The following is a 27,470-nucleotide window of genomic DNA, read 5'->3' on the forward strand; positions in this document are numbered from 1 at the left end:
CAGACACGTGTCCGGAGGACACTGAATTGGAGCAGTGAGGGAGAGGGAATCATACATCCATCGTAGGTTCTTGAGGAGCCAGTGCACGGGGAGAAAGAAAATTAGTTTTAGTTAAAATAAAGATTCTTTTGTAATAAGAAAGTTATTTTTAATATATATCATATTAATATGAAAACTGCTTTATCTACAAAGAAGCATTTTAGAAATGTCTAAAAGTTTCTATTAAATAAAAACTACAACTTTGTATTTTTAACTGAAATTACACCAATAATTCTAATATTTTTTCACCGTGCAGATTGTGTAGTTTGTATTTTGTATTTGTAGTCAACGTCAAAGGGGCATAAATCACGTTCCCTATGGAAATGGCAAAAGAATCGGGGGATGGAACGATGGAAGGGGTATGGGGTTGGGGTTGGGGATGAGGACGAGGATGAGGATCGGGTTAAGAGGGGAAGCTGCGCCCACACAGACGATGATGACGACGACGACGACGACGACTGACTTATGGAGTCGGCATATGTGTTTTTGTGGCTTTTTAATAGCTCGCTCGATGGATCGTCGCTCACTGCCCCTCAACTCCGTCTCCTTTTATATGCCCCAACATCAGCATCAGCATATGTATCTGCATCTGCATCAGCATCCCCCTAACTAAATACCCCTTACATTGTATGCGCAATTGAAATTCCATTCCCTTGAGCTGTCTGAAAGTGAAATTTAGTGTGTCACTTGGCAATTTCTGCTAATTAGAAGTGTTGAAAGTGTTTGCTTTGATATCGAAACGAAAACTAAACAAGAAAAAGTCGATTAATAGCTGAGATACCCTGCCAGGGATATAATTTGCATCTTATATCTAGTTGACCCCGCTTGATATCTCTATATAATAATACTAGCTCCTCGATAATCGATCGATGTGTGGCTTATATGTAATTTGCCTTTGCCTTTTGTGGTCCCAACAACACCTATTAGCTGGCAAATTACTCACACATTGCTCACACGCTAGCTGCTAGCTCTGGCCAGGTAATCAATTACCTGGTGACCCCTCAGTCAGCGTTACCAAACAGATTGATATGGGGGATTCGTGGTGCGGTGAGGAGAAAATCAATGAATCAATATAGTTATTGAAAATGATTCATAGGAATTAAGTTAGGGCTTAAAAAAGGGGTTTATTGTTAAAGGGTTAATTGAAGTTAGGAGAGAAAAGTATAAACTTCTAGGGAAAAGAGTTAAGAACTAAGAACTAGTAAGTAAAACAACGAAATGTTTCCTTATATTCAATTTATAATTATCTTATTGTATTTTATTAAACATTTTACATTATGTTCATGACCAACTTTGCACAGAAAAATAAGAATATTATAAAATAACTCTAAAGCTATTGCAAGCCGAAGTTTTTATTCCCTTGTAGTTTGCTTTTAGATCAAGAAAATTGCTCATAACTTGGCCAAAATGCCATTAATTTCAAATCGGAAAGCATTCCTATGTTAGTTTTTATTAGTTTAATAAACCTGCATACATTTTAGAAAATCGAAATTTTATCAATTTTTGAAAATTTTAATGATGTAACCCCTTATCGAATTTCGAAAAAATCGAAGAAAAAAAAAATTCTATTTTTTCTTCTAGAAAGACTCTCCTGTTTATGCTGATCAAGAATATATATGATATATAGGGTCAGAAATGACTCCTTCACCATATTTTAGGCTTTTGACTAAAATTAGAATACCCTGTAAGGGTAATTAAAAATAATATTATTTGCTTCAAACAGTTTCAAAGTTTCTTTTAAATATTATAAAACCAAGACTATTATGGACAGAAATAATTCTTTAAATGTGTTATAACGTTTCAGAAAAGCATTGAACACATTATTTGAAACACTTGACCTTCATATAACCATAAAAAATAATTTTTTTTAATATTTCCCCTTCAAAAAATCCTACAAAATCTTAGAAAAATATTTCCCCAGCTGATATACCCTCCTGCAAGATATAGAGTATCCCATAAATAATCTCCATTTGATTTCCGCTTTCATTTAATTCGATTTGCAGACAGACAGCCCGAAGGCGAGACAGATTGCAGCAATGGCTAATGGGCTCAATTGTCTAATTGGTTCATTACGTGCACAAATGGATTTGCGCCTCTATAATACGCTCGAGTTGAGTCCAAAACCAAATCCAGACACCCGCTGAAACTCCGCGAGACATGCAAACGGATTTCGGATTTGAAGCCATGCAATTAGCGTTTGGCATCAATTCATATTCAAACACACTCGGCACACACAGCCCACAGGCAGAGGCACACACATCATCGCTTGCCAGTTAATGTCAGCTGCCCATCTCATTGCATTTTCGCATTTTTCGCTTATTTTTTTGCATTTATTTTCAGCAAATTAACGCCGCTCGGCGAGATCTGTGCCAATAAATCATTCCCCGCAGTCACTCAGTCAGTCTTTTTGTCTCTCAGATTATATTTGTTTATAGAGCCCGTGCCCCATGCCCGTGCCTTTAATTAAACGGAATGGAATCGAAGATCCAAGTTGTTGCCGTCACTCAGATTCTGTAAATCGTAGGAATGTGTGATTGTGCAATTAGCGGCGGCATCGGCGGCACCCTCGGTGACAAGGCCACATTTACATGATTTAAAGTTGCAGCAATCCTTTGATCTACGCCACCCCTTTGGCTTTAAATAAAAACCACCTTTTGTTTAATTTTCCATAATTGTTTTTATTTTTTCTTCGTGTTTTTTTCTTAGTTCTTTTTGTTTTCTTTTCATTTATGTTGAACTTTTTGCTTTAGCACATGGTTTTCACAAGAACATCTTTGTTATTAATTCTGTCTTAGGTGCATTTCTTTCTCCTCTCAGCTTACAAACTAAAAATACTCTTTCATAGCTTTAAACTTAAACTATATTTTAGGCTAGAGGAAACTGTTGTTAAGTTACTTAATTTACAAAGCATTATGTCTATAGATATATAGATTTTTGTAGTGTAGGAATAATAAATGTGAGAAAGTCGACGAAGCTGTTTTTTTTTTAGAGTGCAACAAGCCTAGAAGTTGGTTAATAATACTCTCTAAATAAATACGCCAACAACTCGCTACGTTTACTTAAAATTAATAATAATTATTAATGTTTATATATGTACAATATGCGCTACAATTATATCACATGAAAAACCATTTTGTACGCCGCCCCCTATCGATTTTTATTGCACGCCCCTGGAGATCCCTGGAGATCTCGTTAGCCTCCCTCTGCTTAGGGTATCTGGCCATTCATCCGCATCTCCAGCTCCTCCTCCTCCTTGGTCAGCGGCACGGTGGTGTGATTGTACAGCCCCTGGGCCATCAGCTGCAGGGCCAGGGGATTCTTGGAGCCCGTGGATTTCTTGATCTTGGCCCGCTTGTTCTGGAACCAGATCTTGATCTGAGCCTCATTCAGGCCCAATTCAGAGCTTAGCTGCTGGCGACGGCGCTCGGTTAGATAGCGATTCTCGTTGAACTCCCGCTGTAAATAGAGAAGAGCAGAGAGTTACGGATGAGTTTTGGATGGATAGATAGAGATTCAGGTAAGTCAAATCAATTATTTGCGGTTTTTGGGACGAGGCCAGGCGTGGCTAATTGGTTAAGTACGGACTGGGACTGGACAGGATGCGGTTGTCAGGGGATGCCTTCAACAGCGGGCGGTCCGTAAATATTTTGGTTCGAATATGACACAACAAGGAGGCATCTTTTGGTGCCAAATTGACACAACAAGGAGGCATATATTTATGGAATGTTAAGGATATGGAAACTCACCTTGAGGCGGGCCAACTGTTCGCTGGAGAAGGCGGTTCTGGGTCGCTTCTCATCGTTGGTCTTATCCTTTGGCTGTTTGGGGCGGCGGTAGCGGGGTCCTGTAAGCGAGAAAGGGAAAAATAAAGGTTAGTCTCTCCAAAACTATTTGCATAAATGAGCCACATATACTATTAATAATATTAATGATTTAATTAGCATATATGTCTGGCCTGAAATTCCTCAGCCTTAGCTCCCTTTTTTTCTCTAAATATTCCATATATTCCACATATACTTTGCGTGCTAGGAGGGAAGTGTTCAATTTGTCAGCTGTCAGCAGCAAAAAAAAAAAAAAATATATATAAAAAGAGAGGAGAAGGGAAGCTAGGAGAAGTGAGGGGCAGCCAAAAGAAGTCTTCTAACGAACCTAAGGTCGGGCATATTTTAGTCAAATGATTTTCCAGCCGAGCAAGTCTCTAATTAGTGACCAAGTCGCAGTCTCCTTCTAATTGGCAAGACTCTCTAGTCTGGCCACTAAAAGTGCTTATTAGATTTCCACACATTGTAAATTATAATTTAATTAAAGTGGCAAGTGGTAAGTGGAGATCGTTTGATTAATTTCTAGCCTCGGAGTGGAGCCTATCAACGCCTCGATTATGGCTTTGACTATCGATTGCATCGACACCAAATTAAAAAACCATTGAAAGCCATAAAAAAGCACTTAACTTGTCAATTAACACAAAGACTTGAGAAGGAAAACCGAGGGAATAAAAGGAAATCTGGGAAAGCAAAGTAAGAAAAACTCTTTCTCCCGATTTTCCCGGGGTTTTCCCCTAGTTTTTGTTCCCCCTTTGGCTGGCCCTGTCAATCGTCAGCGCATTTTATGGTCGCTTCTGCTTCTGGCGTGTGTGCGTGACCTGTGACCTTCGGCTGCCAGGGAACCTACTCCCACTCCTAGTGGCCTGTCGGCGATAAGCAAACGCTGCCGCTGGCTGTGCCCTGGCCCTACATGTTGTCACATAAAGTGTCGCTCTTCAAAAGGAGCGCAACGCTGCGTGAGGCCCCGAAAGAAGTCGGACTTGGAATCGGAATTGAAATGAAATGTAGACTCATTGCCATTGTACCCGCGTGTCTCCTAATTGTTTCAGTGTCCTTGGGATTTATGACACAAAACAAAGCCGGCTTGAAAGGAGGACGCCGCCAACTATTACGCTTCCCCCAGGGGTGGTCCCCAGATCATATTTTTTTTAGGGAATATTCTCTTTTTCGAGATATTGAGTACTAACCTGAGCTGGGACGATCGCTGTAGCGGGTGCAGTACACCCAGGCGGGCCACATCTCGTTCTTGCCGCCCTCCGTGGTGGTAGAGCCCGTCTCCGAGCGTGTGTCATCCGAGGACTCCATGCCGGAATCCCTGCTCACCGCCGATGGTGGAGGAATGGGTTGGGGCTGCGGGCTACTGGCATTGGCTGCGGATCCATTTACTCCTAGGCGGCTGCTGGGCGAGGAGTTCAGCGAGCTGGCCGCCGAGGAGCAACCCGACGACGAGGATGAGCTCGAACTGGTGGCCGTGGAGGAGGTGCTGCTGATCGTAGAGGCATTCGAGGCAGGCGGCGGACTGGCCAGGCTGCTGGCACTGCTGCTCAGCGGCACCTGTGTCATGGTCGGAGCCGCAGGTTGTCCAATCTGAGAGACGGCCTTGCACAGCGATCCCAGGGCAGACTTTTCCGGATTACTGTCGCTCATCTTGGAGCCCATGGGAGGCGGGATCACAGAGTTGGCTGCATTCCGGCGCAGGCGACTCTGGACGATCTCCTCATGAATCCGGGGATAGGCGGCGGGATTGAAGCAGTTGAGGAAGTTGGCCCGCTCCAGCATCATGGCTGCTGTGGCTGCTGCGGCGGCTGCCTGCTGCTGCCGGCTGAATTCGAGGAGATCCACTCGGGTGAAGGCAGAGGGCGTGGCTGTCTGGGAGCGACTTGCCGGCTCGAAGGGCCGGAAGATGCCGGCCTGGTTCTCCTGCTTGCCGGGTGATGTCTTCTGGCCATCGCCGAAGCGATCGCTGAGGATGTTGGAGATGGAGAAGGCCAGCGAGGGCTTGGCCGTGGACTGTTGCTGGTGGGCGGGCGGCGGCAGGCGTCCCGCCGTATCATCCACATCCACATCGATGTCATCCTCCTCCTCGGCCTCGTCCTCCTCGTTGGTGGTGTGCGTCTGGTTGTGGAAACTCAGATCGCCAATGACGGAGTCGCTCTCCTCCTCCTTAATGGTCAGCGGCGTGGTGGAGCAGGAGGCTGGCGAGCCGCTCCCACTGAGCCGCTGCTGCAGTGCCGCATGGGCATGGGCGGCGTGGGCCGCTGCAGCGGCTGCTGCTGCGGCTGCGGCTGCTGCAGCTGCCGCATCAAAGGCCACCGCCGGATGGTGGAACACGCCGGCGGCCAGTTGCTGTTGATGCAACTGCTGCAGCTGCTGTAGTTGGTGTAGGTGCTGCATTTGTTGCTGCTGTTGCTGCTGCTGCTGGTGTTGCTGGTGCATTTGCTGCATTTGGTGAGCGGAGATCGTAACGGGACTGGGCGCTGACTGTGGACTGCAGCGATCCTCCAATGCCATCTGAGGTCTCTAGCTCGGACTCTAAACACACACAAGACACTTGTCACTTGAGCACTTTGCTTCAGATTCGCTTTCGTATGTTTGGTTTTGGTTTGGTTTCGGATTTGGATTTGGTTTTGCTTTTTCCTGTTCCGACACGCACGTCTGTTCACGTCCAGCGCAACGACTGAATTAGTTGGGAATCCCAGCGCAGCGACTTGGTTGAGTCGGGGAGAGTTGACGAAGCAGCGGCGACGACGCGAGAGCCGATTGAACTGTCATGCGGGAAAGAGAGAGCTCTGGCAGGCAAGCGAGAGCTGCGGCTTGGGGTGTGTGCTAGAAAGTGAGGGTAATACACACGCTCTGTGCTTGTGTGTGTTTGTGTGAGTGACAGACAGGCAGCTGTGACAGTGACGAAGATGAGAGTCGAAGAGTCGAAGACTTCCACTGATCGATTTTTGCTCTCTCACGAGGTTTGTCACCTGCCCCGCTCGAACCGGTTTCGCTCTCGCTCACTCTGCAACAATTTCATGCTCTTACTCGCTCTTTAGGTCTCGCTGACTCCCTCTCTCTCTCGGTCTTGGCCTGCCTCCCCCATTTTTCGCAAGGGGGAGCTTGTTAGGCGGCGATATGACTTTATTATGCGCGCGCTGAAGCTGTCAGGCGGTTGACAACTGTGTCGCCTGCTCCACAGCGCCTGCGCGGCTCTCTCACTCTCTGATACATGCTGGCCCGCTCTGGCGGGGCGTAGCTTAGGCCGGTGTTGATATAGCTGCACTGCTCCCTCTTACAAGGTGCAAGCTAGGAAAATGGCTGCCTGCTGGCAGTGGAGAGAGCAGGGCACTCACTCCTCTGCCTGGTGGCTGATATAGCCATCCCTTTCGACGGGCACTCTTCATAAAAGCATTTAGTTTTTGTTGATTTTGTTTTTGGCCACGACGTTTCAATCGGCGTTTTCAACAGCCTACAACTTTATTGACACCACCTTTTGCCGTAGCGCGGGAGGAGGAGGCGTTGTGGAAACCGCAAGCTGCGGCCACTAATTGTTATAATTTGAATGCGAGTTTCCAATATTCCCAACCTTCCAGCATTCCCATCCTCCGACCTTCTCATTGATATTTGTTTTTTTCACAAAAAACACGCGTAATTCAACCAATTAAACGGTTAAATGTGCCGCGAAAAAGCAGCTGACGCAATTGATTGATATTTAATTGATTTTTAATTTATTTATTTGCCTGCCCATCGAATATCAATTTACCGAAAGTCGAATACGAAAAAAACCAACGCTAACTGTCAAAATAAACTTGGTGAGGTGTTAAAAATGAACGCCATTTGGCATTGGGACATTAACAATAGAGCTTATTTTTTATTTATTTTCAAAGAGGGGCTCTAATCAAATGCCTGAGATCTACAAATGTGAAACATGTGCTGGGGAATCCGACCACGACCATATAGCCACTGATATATGGCACATAAATCAGGCGAAATCAAATAACCAAAATCGCTAATGAATTGCCTTTTCGACGATACTGAAGCTGGGTATTTGTTGTGTTAATTTCTGCATAATCATAAAAAAGCGATCTTGGTGTGGGCTTCTGATTTACGGATCTCTCGCAGCTTAGTTTTTAATTCTATAATTATTAATTAGAGGTAATCTTTCAAGAACCACTCCCACTTATTTCCTGCTGGCCAAAAATCTGGCCGAGTGACATAAGCCCCCATCCGATATTTGTCAATAAACTAACGCCCAGACACACAATGAGTGCTTATCGATCGTATTTGGAGCACATTTTCGGTGCGAAACCTGTTATAAATCCAAAATTTATATGCCATTTTTATGCGCATTTTTATTAGCCACGGAATGGAGCTTGAAAATAAATTAATAATTTAATAATGAATTAAAAGGAATAGCTAGTCTGCTTGAGAGAAGCTCTAACCGTTGCCGTTTCGAATTTAACCGGTTCGAAACGCACCCCTTCCAGCTGTGCGGCCATTAAAAGTCGAACTGGGAAAAACTGGAAATTGGAAACTGGAAGGCTCTCTCTCATTCTCTGTGGCGGCTGGCTGCCTTTCCCCTCCAAGATTTTCGAACTCGGTCAGTGCTCTATGGCCATCCCTGTCTGCCTAGGGTGTCTCTCTCTCTCTGTCGCTGGCCACCCTGCTCTCTCACGCATGACAACAATGGCTGCTGCCGTCGCTCCCTCTCTCTCTCACGCTTAGCCCGTCGGCAGCTGTTGATTTTTCCGCTCAACTTCCAAGCACCCTTTCCCCCCTGCCCCTTTCCGAGGCACTTTCCGCTTTGATTGCCATGATTTTCAATTATTACCGTTGTCATGTTTGCTCAGCATTTGGCCACAAAGGCAGAAGGGGTTAAACAGCCGCCGACAGTTGCGTAAAAATGCGTTAATTAAAGTTTTCAACTTGTTTCTGTTGTTGCGGCTGCTGCTGTTGTTACTTTCCCGTTTGCCCTTAATGATAATGATGCCTCCGTGTCCGTCTGTTTGGATAAAATGGTAACTGCTAATGAGCTTTGCCTTTCCACCACAATTTTTGGCTACTGTTTTCTGTTTCGGTTTCTGTTTCTAGTTTTTTTTATTATTATTATTCATCTTCGTTTTCGGTTACTTTATTTTTGTTGTATTTTTTTCGGAGTCTAATGATTCTTGCGCTGAAGGCAAAACAAAAGACTCAAGCAACAAACTTGTCAGAGTGGCAAAACGAAGAATTATAACATGCATGCATGTTACACATATACATATGCCAATTGGGGATCTTATCGCACTTTAGATGATTGTTTGAGAACTTACCGAGAAATGTGGGCAATAAGTCGCTAAACTCCCACTCCTCCAAAAGATTTTCCAATGCAGCAACTTCGTTTATATCGCTCATAACTTTAACTTCACATTTTGCTTAACTTTTTCACTGCAGAACTTACAAGAACCGACGCCGCTTTTTAAGTGTGCCCGAAATCGTTTTTTCAAGAACGCTTGCAATAATACTACAAGTTTAGAAATATATACCAGAATTATATTTTTTGTATTATCGATAAATAAAAATTACCGTTAATATGAAAATTATTAATTTAATTTAATATTATTTAGAACCTAAAAAGCTATTAAAATAAATTATTTCAAAATTATCTTAAAGAAAAGTGTTAAAAAAATTACTAAAAGGTACTTGAAACTATAATACAAAATCAGGAAAATCTATTTTGTTTTTTTATAAACTCGTATAATAAATATCAAAACAAAATCTTAAACAAAACCATATATATTCACCTAATTATTAATAAACCTGCATTAATTTGGCTTTCTCCCAAATACAGTTCAATAAAATCTCAATTGCATAAGGGTCTTAATCACAGGCTACAACTCAATTGTCAAACTGGAAACGAAATTTAAACTGGTGCTGAGGAAAAACTGGTCGGTATGAACGCCTTGGAGGGCTACCTCCCCTTCCTCCCTGATAATTTCTCAGGTGAAACTGGAAATGGGAACCCGAAACCGAACCCAAAACCGTAACCGAGGCTGGTTAATTTAAAATTCATATTTTACGCAGCCAAATGCGTAAATCCGTGTGCTTGAGACGCTGTGCTGAGTGCCGGCGAGCGGCGATTCCCGATAATTAATGGCCGCACATGGGAGTCCATAATATACTCGTACTCGCACTCGCACTTCCAGCTCGATCTTCGGAGTTATTCACTCTTTCCCACTCATTTGCATACCCTGCAATCCCCGAGAGCTATGCGTGCTCCTTCTGGGAACTATTTGGATATAGAGTTACCACACGTAATTGGAGCCTGCGATGGGATGAGGCGATATGGCGGGGTTAACACTGGAATTAATGGGGAAAGTGCGCCACTTAGGAGGATAAAAGGTTTCCGTCGGGGCGACACTCGATATGGTCAGCAGATGATTTATTTTAGGGAGTACTAAGGGATCTCTAGTTATCTAGATGGGGATTTTGTTTTAGTTGAAATATTGTTTTATATATTACTGAGGTGATTTATAAGGGAATATTTTAATGTATTTTTAACGGAAGTTGTATATTTTAAGAGGGGTTTTGATTTTGAAGAGCTTTAAAGTAGTTAAGGTAAAGAAAACGTATTAAGAATTACCTTATAATTATTATATTAAAAATATACATTAAAATTATACACAAAAAAAATAGTATATATATATTTTAATTAAATAAAATAATTAATAAACAAAGTAAGGCAACATTTAATATTTATTTTCTTCTTGTAAGATTTTTTCTTTTATTTTTAAAAATTAGAGTATTTCTTGGCTGGCTTCTTGGTGCCTTTCCCTTCCAGCTTTCCACCTGGAAATCTTTAATTAAAATTTAACTGTGTTAGCTGGGCTCTACCTTCACTTTACTCGGCTTTGACTGGCATCACTTCCACCTCCTGTGTTGACCCAGCTTCTCCAACTTCAGCTTCGGCTTCCCCCTCCTCGGCCGGAATACGCACAATGCCTGAGGCCTTAAAACAATTTTTAATTTGTTAAAAATACATTTTTGTTGTATATTTTTTGTACGCCACTCATTCGTTGAGTTGTCGCCTTTGGTTGTTTTTATCATGACTGTTGTTGGGTTGCTCCACGTCGTGCGTTTAGGGTTAAATGTTAATGAACTTGTTGATTATAAATTTGACTACTTTATTTGAGCAGAGAAAATAGCCAGGCCCAAGACCAGGGCTAATAGATTGGCCAAAACGAGTTTCATATTTATTGTTGCCGAATTTTATTTTTATTTGTTTTTTTTTTATTAATTTCTATATATACAAACCGAGAGAGAAGCTTCAGAATTTTATGACTTCATCTCAACAGATTTGCATGAGCCTCTCTTTCTCTCGTTTTTGACTCGTTTTTCGATCAATTAGCCAAGTCAGGCTTTTGGCTTTTGGTTAATTTCCGCTGCACGTTGCCAACACACAAAGGCTGTAATTTGTTTAATTTGTTTGCCACTCGCCGCAAATGGTTTTTCTCAGCTAATTTGTCAATTTGGCTGAAGCTTGTTAGCGGTTGGCTATTGATGGGTCTCAACTTAATGGGTGTTGAGTGCTTAATATCTTATTTTGCTGTTTAAAATACCAATTAATATTTGGCAAGTTTCACTTTGTCAAGTTTTCTTTTTGCTGTTTTGATTTCTCCTTTCTCTCTGCCTTTGTTGGTGTCCTAAGACCCTTGTAAGACGCCCACTTAATTGCTGAAATTTTCCAGGAAATCTTACATAAGCCTGGGGTTACTCTTGTTATCCTTTTCGAGCGACTTAAGACACTTTTGTGCGGGTTTTGTCTAAGGTTAATCCAATAAAAACCTAAGCGGCTCGGGTGTTTGTAAACACAGCTCCGGGCTAAGACTGTAAAATCTGTAAATTCGATTAAACCGCAAAGCATGGACAGCAGCCTGGCTCTAAGGATATTCGACACACAGGCCGCACACACAGATGTTTGATGTTAGAGGACCAAGGACAAGTGTCTTCGGCGATTCGAGACGCAGCCCGCAGGCGGTCCTTTTTTCCAGGCTGCAAATAATTGTGCGGTTTCCAAAAGGGAAATGTAAGAAAAGCAGGACGAAGGACGAATTCGGACCTACGGAAGCTGCAAACGGCAGCAACTGCAAATGAGCAGTTACCTTGACATTCGGCGGTGTCCTTGTTTTGCAGCTAATTAAGGTGCGCTTTCATTTTGCCTTCTAATGATGTTTGTTCTTGGCCAGTTTTAATCAAGGTTGCAGGAGTCACACGACCAGCAGCAGCAGCCGCTTGGGTGTCCTGTCCTTGACTGGGAAAATGGGTGATTTTCCCTTCCAAACCGACTTCAAAGGAGTCTCCTCCACAGCGGCCATTTTAACCCTGACTGACACCTGAAAAATAAAGCCAATTTATGGGCCCAAAAAAAGAGAACATGAAACATAGAACATAAAACCGGGCAGGCAGGGGAAACTGTCTGTTGGCCAGAACGAAAATCATTTATCACGAGGCATAGTTTTTTTTTATATACTAATGATCTTGGGCCTCGGACCCAGCTGGAAAGCGAGAGAAATCCAATAATATTTTAATAACAAAAGCCACCATCGGCCATAAATAAACAAATTTCCAGGGAATGGAGATGGTGCCCCCAACGAAAATGTATCTATATCTTGGGATACGCTAAAGCGTAATAAATAATTAGTGGCCGAAAACAACGGCGGCCCAACACGCCCTCAAAAATGCCGAATCGAGGCAACGAAAATGTACATAACAACAAAAATACCTACCTACGAGAGCCCCTGAGAGATGCCTTAGATACGAAGCCATCAACGGTTCAGATACAGATACGCAACGCATTGGCTGTGGGGTGTATCTACAAGGTTTCTCACTCAGAGAACTCGGGTCAACGCCGAAGAACTGAGAGATTGTGCGGCCAGATTGGGGCAATCAATTTCGGTTTTCCTACCAATGACCTGAAACTCACATCAAATTAATGCGTCTCTCCCATTGGACAATCTCGGGGATTCGGGATTGGGATTGGGATTGGAACTGCAGGAGGAGATCTTCTCTACTCTCCCCATGGAGACGCTGTCACGTAGCCATAATTAGGCGGGGTGCTAGACCTTCGAAATGGATATTTACCCATCATTATGAAATGGGTCTTTGAGTATTCATTCAAATCTAGGATTAGCTGGGGCTGAGAGCGAATTAGTTACGTAAATTAAGGTAAGAAAAGTGTGATTTATATAGGAAATCTATGGAGATGGGATTTATTATGGAGGTTTTAATGAGAGAAAAGTTAGAAGGTATTAAGATATATTAATTATAGATACCTATTAAAGATAGTTGAGTATTTTTAAGGTATATTTTATTCTATTAAGAGTAAAATCTTTAATATTCTTCTTTAATTAATTTTCCTGATCAATAATTTGCTTAATTCATACATGTTCATCCTTTTTTCATGGAAATATAATACATATAATTTTCCAATAAGTTTCAGTATTTCTCATTATTATTCCTTTGATTTTTCACATTATTACCTCCACAATTATTCAAAAATGCCTTAATTGTTATCTATTTAACACCTCACGTATTTTAAAGACGAATACCAAAAGGAATTCCAACTATGTTAATTCTAGAAAAATCAACCAAAACCTTGAGTCACAATCGTGGAATCATCTCCCTAAAACCAGCCATGATATCATCCCAGATTTACCTTAGATTTTTGCCATTTCCCTCAGCTTCTGCCACACCCACAGTCCGCATTTTCCCCGCCAGAAAAGCCCCGCTGGCGCTGCATTTAGTTCCACTTAAATGCATAATGCAGACGAAAACCGTTAGCTAACTGAGCAATCAGAGGAATAGTGTAAATTATGGCAGCGAAAATTGCTGCCGGCTGTGGGGAAAGAGCGATTTTTTCTTCTTTTTTTTTCTCAAATCCATAAATTAGCACCTCATTCCACATAATTGCCGCCGCTGAGGCGGCCCGAGAGCTACCTCGCTTTTGCCTGATTGAAGCTTTCAAAATGCCGTCTAAACGGAAGCATGGCAACAGGGGGAGGTGGGAGGTGGGTTAAGTGCTAAGTGCAGTGCAAATATTTGCAGGTAGCCAGCTGAGCTGAGCTCCTCCACTATTCATTTATCAAATCAAGCGTAAAGTGTGCAGGTTGGGGGCCACATGGGAGGTGGATATACCTTGTGCAGCTCCCCCCTCTACACTGTCCATCTCCTTGGCCAAGTCAATTGAATCAGTCAAGCAGCAAACGCTGATTAGCAGCTAAAACCAACACAGCAGCCGCGCCAGAAACAACAGCAACTGCGAGAGCTGGGACAAGCTGGACAAGCTCCCTGGCACGTCCATGCGGCGCACTTTGCTCAATCAGCGGACAGATAAACGGACAGAGGCGGACGGACAGATAATATAGAAATATCAAAGAGTACTCTTCTCATTATTTTGATTATATTTCTTCAACTCAATTTATATTCAAACTTAAATTCATTCTTCTTCTAAAATACCTAAAATTATATTGTTATAATAAAGAATTAAATTATTTTCTTTTTTATTATACTTCTTTTTCTTTCAGTGCCTCCCGCCGGAAGGCCTTTTTGCCACCGCGCCTCGAACACGTCAATTGGCTGCGAAATTAACGCATTTCGCGCTTTCGTTTCTAAGCCAATCTACGGATCCATTTGGACTTAACAAGCTGACAAGCCGCCGATCGAGTTTTCATGGCCTTTCAGTTAATCATGCGGCGAAAGCCGAAAGCAAAATATTGTTATTACAATCAGAGGAAAGCACTCACCGAGACACTGGCTTTTCCGCTGCCGATCGTAAATTATGAGAGGATGGTAAGGGGTTTGGTTTTGGAAAAATGGGTTTGGGTTTTGGGTTTTTCTTTTTTGGGTTTTCTTCTTCGTTTTTTTTCCATTTGTCTCGGGGAATCCGATAAGCGGCAATGGACAAACGAGATGCCGACACCGACAAATGCCCGTACAGGACATTAGTGTCACTGGGAACAAGGGAATGGATATCGGGAGCGGGAGTGGGAGCGGGAGTAGGGATCTTGGGATGCCTAGGCTGCTGCGGTTGCATTTTGGGGGCACTTTGCGGTCAGGTCATCTTATCGCCTCTCCCAACAGGTTGCCTCATTTTTCATAGCTTCTTTGTTGGCGTTGTGTTCTGTTGTGACAACAAATGGTCGCTGGTCAGTCGCTCCTGCGGCTGTCGATTTACATTTAAATGCCCCCTAATCGCCTCTCCAGCAGCCAGGGGCCAGTATTCATCGCTGATGCACTGCAGCGGCCACACTGTGTGTGGTCCTTGTACTTGGCAATTAAAAGGGAGAGTCGTTGGACCAAAAGCCGCTTACTGCCTGGGATGCTGGGTTCTCAGTTCTGGACTACCGACTGCTGGATGGTACAGAGAGAATATTTTTTAGAATTTTATGGGGGTTTTCAAGATATCTATAAGTATCTAAGCTGAAAAAAAACACTTAAAGTATAGCTCTAACTTATCTCTTATTTATTATAAATGTATATCAAATGTATCTGTAATTTATCTGTAATATAAATAATTTAGACCTTTTAAAGTTTCCTAAAATGTATAAAAAAGGTTAAAGTTTAGCCACAAACTACTCATTACATTTAGTATCTCATATCTTAGTATCTCACTATCTCATTATCTCCAGTACCTTCTTCCCCAGAACTATCTGTATTTTTCCCAATGTATCTCTTAGTTCGTGCGTGTGCATTTAATCGCCGCTGAGGTGCCAAAAGTATCTCTGAAATGCGTGGCATTCCGTGGCACCCAAAACAGAAGGCCCCAGAAGGGAGACCCCGAGCGAGAGACAGAGGGAACATGCTGCAGATTTCGCTGAAATTCAGAATCGTGAGAGAGTTGCGACTCATTTAAATCTCGTTTGCGCATGCGTCGTGTGTGGTCTGGTCTGTTCCCTCGTCCCCAGTACCAGTTTCTCCCCGTCAGTCCCTCGAAACCCCATTGTTTCCAGCCAGGTTATCGCCAGGCCTGTTGATAAGGCCCCCCAAAAAAACTCAACGCCTGCCAATTAGGCCTAGAGAGGGAGTCAGCTGCATGTGTCGGTATCTAATGCCAAGTGCCAAGAACCCGCTAATTGGCTGGAAAAACTATTTCACTATCCTCGCTGACAGACAGACAGCCTGTTGAGGAGGTGGAGGGAAAACCAGTAACCATTTCGAACGTCAACACTCGCGGGCGATAAGCAACTAAATTATTAACACGAACAGGAGTTCCTTTTGGCCAACTTCAGGCTGCTCCAAGGCTCCATCGATTGCCAGCGTCATAAAGTATGTTATATCGCCGGCACCGATAAACACCTGGAAACCACAGACTTTGCTGGAAAAATTTAGTTTGGAAAAGTTTCAGCGGCTTGAAAACTTAATTTTCTTAAAAGAGGAGTGAGTTGTGTGTGTGATTGAGGAGCTCCACTGTACCTACTCCTCCTCCACAGCCAATTAAACGATCATGCATCATGGGCTTGGGACACTAAGCCGCTGAGACTTGGGCGTCAGTCCCTTCTCAAGCTCTTTGGCGGCGTTGATGAATTGGGTTTTGTCAAAAGCCTCGTGTCAGAAATATTTTGCTACTGGCAGAGGTGTCTTGAGGAGGGATTGAAGGGGGTCTTGGGGAGGGTTTTGAAGGTGTATACGTCTTCCCTACCTTGGTTTATGGACACCCACGCCAAGTGGCCAATAAAATTATAAGCTGGATTAGTGTCATCCTGGACAAACAATGACAGCAAGGCCAACACATCTGAAAAGGCACGGGGAAAAATATTTCTTTGAAGCTTATTTAATTATAAATATATTTTAAGAATTATAATTTTAAAATTAAGAAAGATAGAAATATTTAAAGATAAATTTAAAGACCTATTTGTTGCCATTTTAGTATTAATTTTGAAATAATAAAACCCTGGAATAAAGATATAAGTAAATATTTAGCTGGTCTTATTATGAAATATTTATAATTTTAATGAATTTTATTATAATATTTATATTTTTATAAAATCCAACTACATAAATCCATTTTTCCCCGTGTCAAGTATAATTTTTAAAGGAATATTCCCTAAAAAACAAGGCTGCAGCTACTGTGACTGATTGATTTGTTTGTCTTCCTCCAAGGTTACTCCAGAAGCACATTAATCCGATTGACTCTCTTTCGAAAGACACTGAAGCCTCTAAAGACTCCCCCGTCGACGAAAGGCAAGGTCGCAGGATGTCATCATCGTTTAGCAGCCAAGGACTTTCGAGCGTACTCAAGGATGCGGCCTACTGTTAGTCCTTGAAGCCAAAACAGAGACGCGTGTCGAGCAGCAGCAGGTCCCTCGAAGGTCACAGGTCGTGTGTCGCTACGCGTGTCGGCTTCTTGGCTATGGTAATATATATAATAAGCCAATGTATCTGCTGCTAATTGCCAATAACTGGGCTTAATTGCGCTGACAGCCTTCGGAGCAGCAGCCTTGGACTCTGGCACTTTCTTTTCGCCAGGCTGCAGCCTCTGCAGTCTCTGCAATCTCTGCAGATTCTTCTCGAGACTCCAGCAGCGCTTCCATGTTTCGCCAGATTAAATCCAGCTCGGACTTCATTAACGGTGATTTGTAATGGGTGTTCCCAGAGAGAGAGCCCCGGACTTGGAGTCGATAAAAATCGCATTAAGCGAAATAAATGGGAATACTATATGAACCTGCATCAGTCATCCTTGGCCGTTGCGGTATGGGCCATAGATCTTGCTTTATATTGCCGAGTCTGCCGTATCTGTATCTGTCATAAGAGTATCTTACAAATTGGTTGGCGCAATTATCGCCGAGGCACCTCGATAACGGAGCCACCACCAGCGATCGATGGACGCCACTTGAGCCTGCTCCGGTTGCTGTTAACTGCTTCTTGGATCTGGCAAAGCAATCCCAAACCCAATCTTGAAGCTAGGTGAGATGGTGAGAGAACATTGCTGCAATTATCCAGATACATTTGGCTTAATTGCAGCAACAACCAAGGAGCGTGTGAAGCACTGGCCAAGTTCTGGAAGATTGCCTGGCATAGGAAACTGAACGAGGAGACTCTGGAGCCCAAGAGCGCCCTGAAATAGGCTTTGGGAAAGTTAGTATAAATTTTAAAAAATTAAATGTCAAGGAATAAGGTAATAAAAATGTAACTACTAATTTTATAATTAATTAAATCTTATCTTAGACTAATTTTAGCTCATCTTAGCTAGCTCTAAACCCTAAAACCTTCATTTACATTTGCTTAAAACCCATTACTCATTTAAAAAAACCCTTTACCACAACCTCAACCAACCAGTTGGCTGAAGAACTCCCTCAGCTTCTGGCTAATAAATTCGTAACAAATCAATGACCCCGCCCAAGGAGTCCGCTTAGAGTCCTAAGATGAAGACAAGGATCCCGGGACTAACAATACTGAAACGCTGGACAGTACAAGAATTTCTACTTTAGCACCATGAAGTTGAGATGCAGCTGCATCCTCTGCGGTTGGAGGCATTCTTCACGCATCTCAAAATATGCCGCAGTCAAGCGGCAGAAGGGGGAGAAGGTAACTGGACAAGGATGAGGCTGGTGGCGAGTCGCAAAATATTAACCAAAAGTGTATGCCAAAAGGCTGGCCCGGGCAGAACGACGTTCCCACCAGTTCAACTCTAATTGTGACTTTATTTGCGCATTTATTGCGGACCCACAGATACACACTCACACTCTGGACGGTCCCTTCTGCAGCAGTTTAAAGCATTCGACATTCAACATTCAGCATTCAGTATCCCAGAGTCGCAGCAGCATCCTTAGCGCTGCCTCCACTTGGGTGGTCTCGAACAACTCCGCGGCGCATCTTCAAAGCCGCGTCTCGAACCTGAACATGCACCGAACCTCAAGCTCTCCGGCTCAAGCTCTGGCCTGAACCTGAACCTGAAACTAAAACTCAACCAGGAGGCCAAGGGGGGAAACACAGAATGGGATTGAGAACGAGACAGGGGGCAGCAGATATGTCAGAGGCACTGGGAGAAAGGGGTCTTCAATAGGGTGTTCTTTGGGGTATTTATTCATGATTTCAAGGATTTAAATTATTAATTTTATTTAGATATTTTTAACATAGTTGAAGAGAGAGATAACTAACTGTTAACTATCTATAAACTGCTGCTAAACACTCCCGTGGTTGAATTAAGTCTCCAAACAGATATGTACCATTATCCTAATAGTTTAGTTTAAATATATTTAAAATTTTATAAATAAATTAAATTTAATTTAAAAACCCCAATTTTCCCAGTGCAGTTGCCTGTTTGAATGCCGTGGATATTGTGGGGCATGCAACCGCAACTCAAATGCTGAGAGACTGCCAGGCAGCAGCTACGATTCCTGCACCCAAACTGAATTCTAAATGATCGTTGAAAATTCTGCGGAACAGTGTTTCGTTGGAATTTGCAAATGAGTTGTGTTCGCCGAGGATCGAGCAAGGAGGAGAACCGAATCCAACCAACCAAACTGCCGCCCACCCTTGGCCGCTCGGGCGACTGCCTTTGATTCCAGTGCAAATAATAAATTCTGAGAGACATTCGGGAGACGTTGTAATCCCCCAGAGCCGTGCTGGACCAGACTCCCTGGCTCTCAGACTCCAAGACTCTTTGCCTTCCCAAAACTCTGACCCATTTTGCGTTTTCTCCTAGGCTTCAGTGTTCGTTGGGGGACTTATTGAAATTAATCACAGCGATTTGGCGGCAGATTTCCCTCCATTGATTGATGGTCTTCCATGCCTGTTCGATTTTCAACATAAATCAATTTTTGCAAATTTGCAAAAAAACAAAAAATAACTTTCGCTAACTAATTAGGAGCGTGCTAGGGAAAATGTAGGGAGACCCGAGATGCCCCAAAGGCTTAAAGCGTGTGGCACGCTCGATTTTGACTGGCGATTTTTAGGGGCTTAAATTAATGGCCTTGTCGCTGCGACTTTCGACTTTTACATGGCACAGAAAATGAAGGGTATTTGTAGGGGAAATTAATGTGAATTTTAACAGAAATTGTATCTTGAAGATACCTGAGATTTTTGGGATTTATAGCCTACCTTAAAGGCGCTGGTTTTTGGAGATTTACTTCTTGGGAACATAGAACTTCTTGGGAAAAATAATAAATTGGCTGATATTAAATACAAACAAGAAAGAAAGCTAACTTTGGCCAGCCAAAGTTTGTATACCCTTGCAGGTAACAATTAAAATATATCATAACTAAGCTAAAAATGCATTAATTTCGATTCGGAAAGCAGTTTTGTGTTAGTTTTTATTAATTTTAAAAACTGCATACCAAACTTAAAATTTTAAGAAATTTAAATTTTTTGGCCATTTTTGCTAATTTTAATGATGTAACCCCTTATGAAATTTCGCAAAAATGGCCAAAAAATCGATTTCTTCCTGACATGTCTAGAAAGATTCCCCTGTTGATGCTGATCAAGAATATATATGGTTTATGGGGTCGAAAATGATTCCTTGACTTAGAAAAAAATTATTTTGTATTATAAAATCGGATTTTTTATATTAAAAAACTTCTTGATTTTTTTTTAAATTAAAAATATCATAACTCGGCCAAAAAAGCATTCATTTTAAATCGGAAAACTGTTCTGTGCAAGATTTTCTACAGTTAATAAATCTGCATACTTCATTTAAAAATTTAAAAATTTCAATTTTTTATCAAAATCAAAAATTTTAATGATGTAACCCCTTATAAAATTTCGCAAAAATGGCGAAAAAATCCATTTCTTCCTGGCATATCTAGAAAGATTCCCCTGATGATGCTGATCAAGAATATATATACTTTATAGGGTCGGAAACGTCTCCTTCACTGCGTTGCAAACTTCTGACTGAAATTATATTACCCTGAAAGGGTATAAAAATACATTTTACTAATATATTTCTCCCTTTAATTTTTAAGAATCCGGTTGAAAAATCTTTTTAAATCCTAATAAAACCTAAAACATCTTAATATATCCTAAAAATATCTCTTTTAGATAATATTTTCTCTCACTACATCTTATTTGCTAGGCAAACACTGGCCACACTCTCCAAAGATCACTTCTAACACTCGACTGTGAAACGTGGCTGCCTAATAATAGTCTTCCTACCAAATACAGCACTTGTTAAAAACCCTTAAAAAGTGATCTCTGGTTATTATAGTATTCAATTACTATTCACTTATTATTCAATTATATATTCAATTATTAAGGCCAGGTGTGATTCAGTTGAAATGTGCGATTTGCGTAGATTGGAGTATAAATAAGTTGCCCAGCTGAATGGAGGGTATTACCTCCAGACTCTTACCTGTGCTGACATAACTCACTCGGAAGCCTCGTGGCATATTTCATCTTTTCCTACTTTTCTTATTTTATTTTTTCTATAAGCTTGGCTGATTTCCAGCTACTCCGTGACGGCACGTAGAGTCAGTTGTCGGTGGATCTTAGGGAATTAAAGTGAGTTTAGGAAGTGAAAAGAACTCTTTTGGTTAGAGGAAGTTCAGCTTAATTGCATGAAAGGTGGTTTTGAGATAGTTATCAGGCAACTTTGTTGAGTTTTAATTGACATTTAGTGGAATTAAAGGTTAAAAATAATTCATATTAATGGGTTTTAATTGAGGTGTAGAGATAGTTAAAGGGAAACGTAAGATAAAGGTGTTGCAGGATCTTTAGAGTATAAGTTAATCTAAGTAAATCAAGTTTTTACTTTAAATTGTGTTTAAAATATGAAAATATATCAATAATCTCCCAGTCCCTCTTTTTAAATTAATTACTTTTAAATAACTTACCCTTAAACAAATATTTGTTTACCATTTATTGCTTGCCACATCGCACTTCCCCTATAACTCTTCAATTTGCCATATCAGGCACACCTTTACATATCCAAAAACACACCTCTACACACCCTCGCACACCTGTATATCAGAATGTTTATACACTTTTCAGCACTTGGCGCCACAAACAACTGAAAATAACAAACAAGCAATTACAAAATGGGGGGGCACAGCAAACAAAACTGACATTTTACACCTTTTCATTATCGCTGGCAAACAAATCAAGAACAGCCAACAAATAACAAAGGAAAAGGGCAGGTAAAAACAACAGCAACAGTCCGAGAACAATGCAACAAACAGAGAAAGAAAAAAAGGGGAAAAACTCTGAGCAAATAAGTAGGTGCAATGTATTATTTGTTTTCCGGCTTAAATTGCCAGAGAAGCCCCCACCGACAGGCGGCAGCCAACGAGCGGCTAAAAAGCGCTAAGCGTTCGGAAAGACAGGCCTTCTTAGTTACCCCCTCTGTAACCACCCTCTTCCTCCCCCAATTTTCCCTCTTTTCTAGAAGAAAACTTAACTGAAAAACCGCCTAAGACTTTGGCAGACGGCAATTTTAGTGCCCAGCGTTCCGCAAAAGTTTGGCTGAATGGTTGGTTGGTTGGGTTGGATCTTACCTTGGAGCCAGCTCAGGCTTAATTATCTCCCCAAAAAAAATATATATATAAAACTCGAAGGGGGGTGGGAAAATGGAGTACCTTGTATCGCGGCGGCCGCCTTAATCATGATCCCATTTGGAGGGCGCGCACATTGGGGAAATGAAAACGTTGCACATAATTTATGGTCTGCGCATGCGTGGCCCTCGCTATGGAATTAAAAATTCCCTTGCAAAGGGGGGAATTATCAGGCCATTTTGATAAGGGGAGAGGGGGGTTGGGGAAAATAATGGGCGGCGATATATATATGTACAATTGAAGTGGAAGAGCGAGCGGGGGTCAGCGAGGCAGAACAAAGCTAATATTAAACCAAAGGTGGCATAAATTAAACGTTCATAGCACGTATCATTTAACAGGAAATTGCGCATTCCCGGCTTCCTTTTCCACTCCCTAAACACCCCTCTATGTACACTGAAAAAAAACTAAAGAAGCTTAGTTATATTTGGTAGAAAAAAGAAAGAAATGAAGTTTAAATTATATTTAATAATAATTGGTTACCGAAATCGGTTAAAAATACAAGATTTTAAAAGCTTTTCTAAAGGGAAATCCTTCTGGTGACCTTTTAATTCCCAACTGGTGATGGCATTTTAAGGAAAAATAAAGATTTTTCAACCCAAGAACCTTTTAAAACAAAAATATCAAAGAAATCTGAACACAAATCATAATTATAACTTTTAAAGAAATAATTCTAATAGTTTTTTTCAGGTGCATTTATGTTAGCCCTCTCTTACCCTCTACTTCCATTCCGCTCTTGATCGAATGGCAAGACATTAAGTCATAATTGCGGCAGCGGCGGCATTTGTATCTGTCAGATACATTTCGAAGTTGGGGAAACTCGAAATTCGAAACTTCGAAAACCAGTTCTTGGCGCAGACAAGGATGGCTAGCTTTTGGGAAAGAGACAGTACAAATAATGTAAGAGCGAGAGACACCAAACTCTCCACTCTCCAAAAGGAAGTCGTGGCCAGGAAGAGGAGTTCTTCGTAGTTCATTCTTTGGTGGTTGTTGTGGCTCCTCTGGGGCGGAGTCACATCTGCTCTTAGCCCGAGGAGTCTTAACCCTTTAGGGTCTTGCTATTTATGACCCAAACTTAAAACGCTCGCAATTTAATTAGTCTCGTGTTCCAAAGCCGCAAAGAAAACGGTTGAGTAAGAAAAATAAAACCAAGAAAACAGAAGAATCTCTCGTCCAGTTTAGAACGCTTTTCGGTTCCACTTCGGTTCCAGTTGCGGCCAATTAAGCGATCTTGGCCATGGTCTCAAAAGCTTTTCCCCCATCTTTGCAGCTCGGTTTCGGATCTGGCATCTTCCATCTCGCATCTCCAATTTCCGTTGTGCCTGTTGGGCAACAGACGGCCAACAAATTGCGCACAACTTCATCATAATCAACGCTCGGACAGCTGCAACATCGCAGCAACACCAACACAACATACACACACACACACACCCATACACTCGGCAACAACAATGGCCTGCGATCCCGGGTCCCGGTTTCGGTCCAATCCCCTATAACCAAGTCCGATCCCCCAGACACTGGCGAGTGGCGAAAAACTAAGGTTAAACGCTGGTTAAATTATTTTACGTGCCTCGGTTTCAGCTTCGAACATATTACACTTGGAGAAAAATACGAGTGGGATATAGAGAGAGCTATATTTAAGAAAATTTAGGGGAACTATTTATTAACAAAGAATACTTGAAGATAAATACATTTCAACAAGACTGATATATAAAAAACAATTTTAATAATTTTTTAAAATTAACAAATAATTAAATCCCCAACTCTAGCCCTCTTTCTCTCTGTGTGTGTTTTCACAAAAGACTCAAAGACGTCCACCTCCAACGCCATCCTCATCCCATAACTCAGATATCGGTGGGGGGTGCTGTGGAGGGGAAAATGATGTGAAAATTGTGCCATAACTTTTGGTTGCTGCTGCCGCAAGTGCCTCCTTGATGCAGTTGCTGATGCAGTGCGGCGCAAGTTGCTGCCGCTGTTGCCGTTGCCGTTGCTGTTGCTGTTGCGCTGTCTCCTTGGTGTTGCATGTGGCATGTTGCTCGTTTGTTGCCGTTGTTGCTCAATCCTCTGGTGGCTTTTGTTTCTCCTCCCTTTTGCTATTTGTTTTGGCAATCGAAGCCACAAATCATAAATTGCATTTTACGATATTGATTGACCAAAATGTGGGCGTATTTCAAGGCGGTTTTTGTGTATGCCTGCGTTTTTCCTTGCCAATTTCCGAGTTTCTCGCTTTGGGCCAACTCGGCCAAGTTGTTTGCTTTGCCACGGAAATTATTATTATTATTATTTGTTTGAGATTAAATATCACTGAATTATGGGGTTGTCCGTGGAGTTTTCTCGCATTCGATTGGGTTTTTCCTTGTCTTTTTGCCGGCAAACTGCACAATTCACACTCAAAAGGTCGACCAAAAGGCAGCGGCTGTGTGGGAAGGTGTAGCTCTGGCTTTGTTTATAACCAATTTTTTGGTGAGGAAAAATTAATTGAAAATTTGTGGGATCTTGGGGATAAAGAGTTCTTGGGGTTTTATTAGTTTGTTTATGAGAGAGAGAGATACTAGAGTTACTAGGGGATTTCTATATATTATTTGCTATTCAAAGTCAAGGCTTTATATATCTTAATAAATACATATTTAAAGTCATCTTCTTTCTCTTAGATTTTATTAATTAAAATGTTTCTTTTATAATCCGAAATCTACCCTAATTAAATCTTTGAAAATCCTTTTAAAAAATATCTTTATACCTCTTTTATGGTATCCCCTTTCTTTTATATAAAAATTTCACCAACTGAGTCACGTACGAATCAGAGACCCTAAAAACGGTGCGCGACATGAATCAGTTAAGCAGCTGCTAGACTTATAGCCATGACACCCGGAGTGATGGCTTATGAAGACATAAATTTGCAAATTGAAGAGCCAAACCCAATGAACATCATCCGCGAGATGATGGCGAAACCTGGGAACCTGATCCACGGCTTACAAGTAATATGAAAAACTCATTTCCACGAGGGCACTTAACTCTGCAGGAGAGGGGATTGAAGGGGGATGAAGAGGAGCTGGAGGAGCCAGAGTGTCAGGGTAAGAGACCTGCAATTAAACCATTAAATTAATGAGCGAGCTGGTCGAGAAATAAAGCAGAAATGACAAGTGCAGCAACGCAGGATTGGCAAGAGTCCGTCGAGAGTTAAATGAAAAGCGCGTATGCAGCCGGCCACGCCCTGTTTTGGCCGACGCCCCTTTAATTGCAAAGCAGCCAAGAAGAGAAGTTAAGCAGAGAGAGAAATAATTGTTAATTAGGAAGTATGATGGGATCATAAAATTTAATAGAAACTGAAATTAAAATTTGAAATAAAACTCTTAATTTTAAATTACAAAAAAATATATAACAAATATATTAAATATGTATAAAATATATAAAATATATTTAAAATATATTAAAATGCAGGCCTAATTTTTCTCAGTGCTCAGAGGAAAAACGCGGCAGACGAAGACGACAAGGAAATTGCATATGGGCAAGAACAAAATCGCCTGGCAATTAACCACTTTGAATGGTGGCTGCCATGGTGGTGTCCAGGCCATGTTCATGTCCAGGCACTAAGACTGGTGCCAGTAAGTCTTTCGAGCCCCCCGAACCCTCCGACACCCGTCCCCCCCACTAGTCGTGGCCATGGTAAGTGGCACTTGTTGGGGCCATGTTGTGTGTGGCTCTCGTTGGCAGCGGCTACATTTTTATTATTAAATTGAATTGGGTGCTTAAATAAATTATTTAATAAGCACGTGATCTACGCAGCTTTCTGGCCGCTTAAGCAATTTCCACCACCAGACCAGACATCGTGTTGTTTTATTTTCCATATTTTATTTCAGGGCCAAGGGCCAATCGCCTGGCTCCGCCCCACTAAAAGTGGATTGAAGTTGGAGTGTAGAGTGCATTTTTTTTTTTTTTGGTGGCTCAGCGGTTGGGCGGTTTAGCGGAGTGAGTCCTCATCTGGCAGCATTATTAAATCATTGCAATTTGGCCAGGGCCGAGAGTTAACTTGGCTTTGTTTTTTATTTTAGTTTTTTTGCGGCCTTTGTAATAACAACGCTCGGCGAGCCGCCATAGCTGTTACATGGCCAAGAGTGCTTCTCATATATAATTCTCCAGTTTATGGTTAAGTCTGAAGACGGCAAAACTACTCCTGAATGCACGGAGAAGAATGTTTTTAATAATATTAAAATATATATAGAAATAAAGAAAGAAAGTAAAGAAATAAAAGAATTTTTTCAAGCATTTTCTGCTTAAATTATTTATTAACAAATTTCAGCAGACTCTTCTGGGAGTTAAAACACAACACTCCCTCACCATTACCCTTTCTTTAAAATATTTTTTTCATACAATTTAATAGCTAAACAAATTGTTAAATATTTTTAAAAACTTATTTCCTACTTAAATATATTTTTAAAAATCAAATTTTCTCCTGTGCATCTTTGCAATCTTTCACTTGATCGAACGCTCATTTTGCGCGTACTTTCAGTGCAATTTTTCCCCCGAGTGTGTGTATTGTGGTGTGTGTGTGCCCCACTCAATCACGCTGCTCTCCTCCACAGACCCCTCCCCCCCTTCTTAGCTGCCACGCCCCTGGACCTGGACCCGGACCCCTTTCACAGCTATGGCATGCTGCTTTGTAATAACCATAATGGCGCGCACGATTTATGTTTATACCCTTGCAGGGTATTATAATTTCAGTCAGAAGTTTGCAACGCAGTGAAGGAGACGTTTCCGACCCTATAAAGTATATATATTCTTGATCAGCATCAACAGCCGAGTCGATCTAGCCATGTCCGTCTGTCCGTCTGTCTGTCTGTCCGTCTGTCCGTCTGTCTGTCTGTCCGTCTGTCCGTCTGTCTGTCTGTCTGTTTCTACGCAAACTAGTCCCTCAGTTTTAAAGCTATCTGAATGAAACTTTGCATATAGTCTTCTATATGCTCTCACTGCTATATATGTCGGAACGGGCCGGATCGGACGACTATATCGTATAGCTGCCATACAAATGTTCGATATATTTTTCGAAAAAAAATTATAACTTTGCTGTTTTTCAATATTTTTACACCATTTTTTAGATGTGGCCATTATA

The 27,470-nt window shown here is 41.7% G+C and overlaps 1 protein-coding gene across 1 annotated transcript; it reads right to left on the minus strand.

The window, feature by feature from the left end:
• Positions 1 to 2,728: 2,728 nt before the first annotated feature.
• Positions 2,729 to 6,740, minus strand: en (engrailed). Its single transcript, XM_017164650.3, has 3 exons — positions 5,048 to 6,740; positions 3,786 to 3,883; positions 2,729 to 3,495 (listed from the first exon to the last, which is right to left on the minus strand). The coding sequence occupies exons 1-3, from the start codon at positions 6,369 to 6,371 to the stop codon at positions 3,247 to 3,249; spliced, it is 1,671 nt and encodes a 556-aa protein (XP_017020139.1). The 5' UTR covers positions 6,372 to 6,740; the 3' UTR covers positions 2,729 to 3,246.
• Between the last annotated feature and the right edge of the window lie 20,730 nt (positions 6,741 to 27,470).

Source organism: Drosophila kikkawai, chromosome 2R, assembly GCF_030179895.1.
Source record: "Drosophila kikkawai strain 14028-0561.14 chromosome 2R, DkikHiC1v2, whole genome shotgun sequence".
Lineage (NCBI taxonomy): Eukaryota > Metazoa > Arthropoda > Insecta > Diptera > Drosophilidae > Drosophila > Drosophila kikkawai.

What these genes read in the sequence shown, in the direction of transcription:
- en (XM_017164650.3), bottom strand. Translation starts at nt 6,371, where the DNA reads ATGGCATTGGAGGATCGCTGCAGTCCACAGTCAGCGCCCAGTCCCGTT. An exon ending in CAGCGATCGTCCCAGCTCAG is followed by an intron (nt 3,884 to 5,047) that starts GTTAGTACTCAA and finishes TCTCGCTTACAG; the next exon opens with GACCCCGCTACCGCCGCCCC. An exon ending in AACAGTTGGCCCGCCTCAAG is followed by an intron (nt 3,496 to 3,785) that starts GTGAGTTTCCAT and finishes CTCTATTTACAG; the next exon opens with CGGGAGTTCAACGAGAATCG.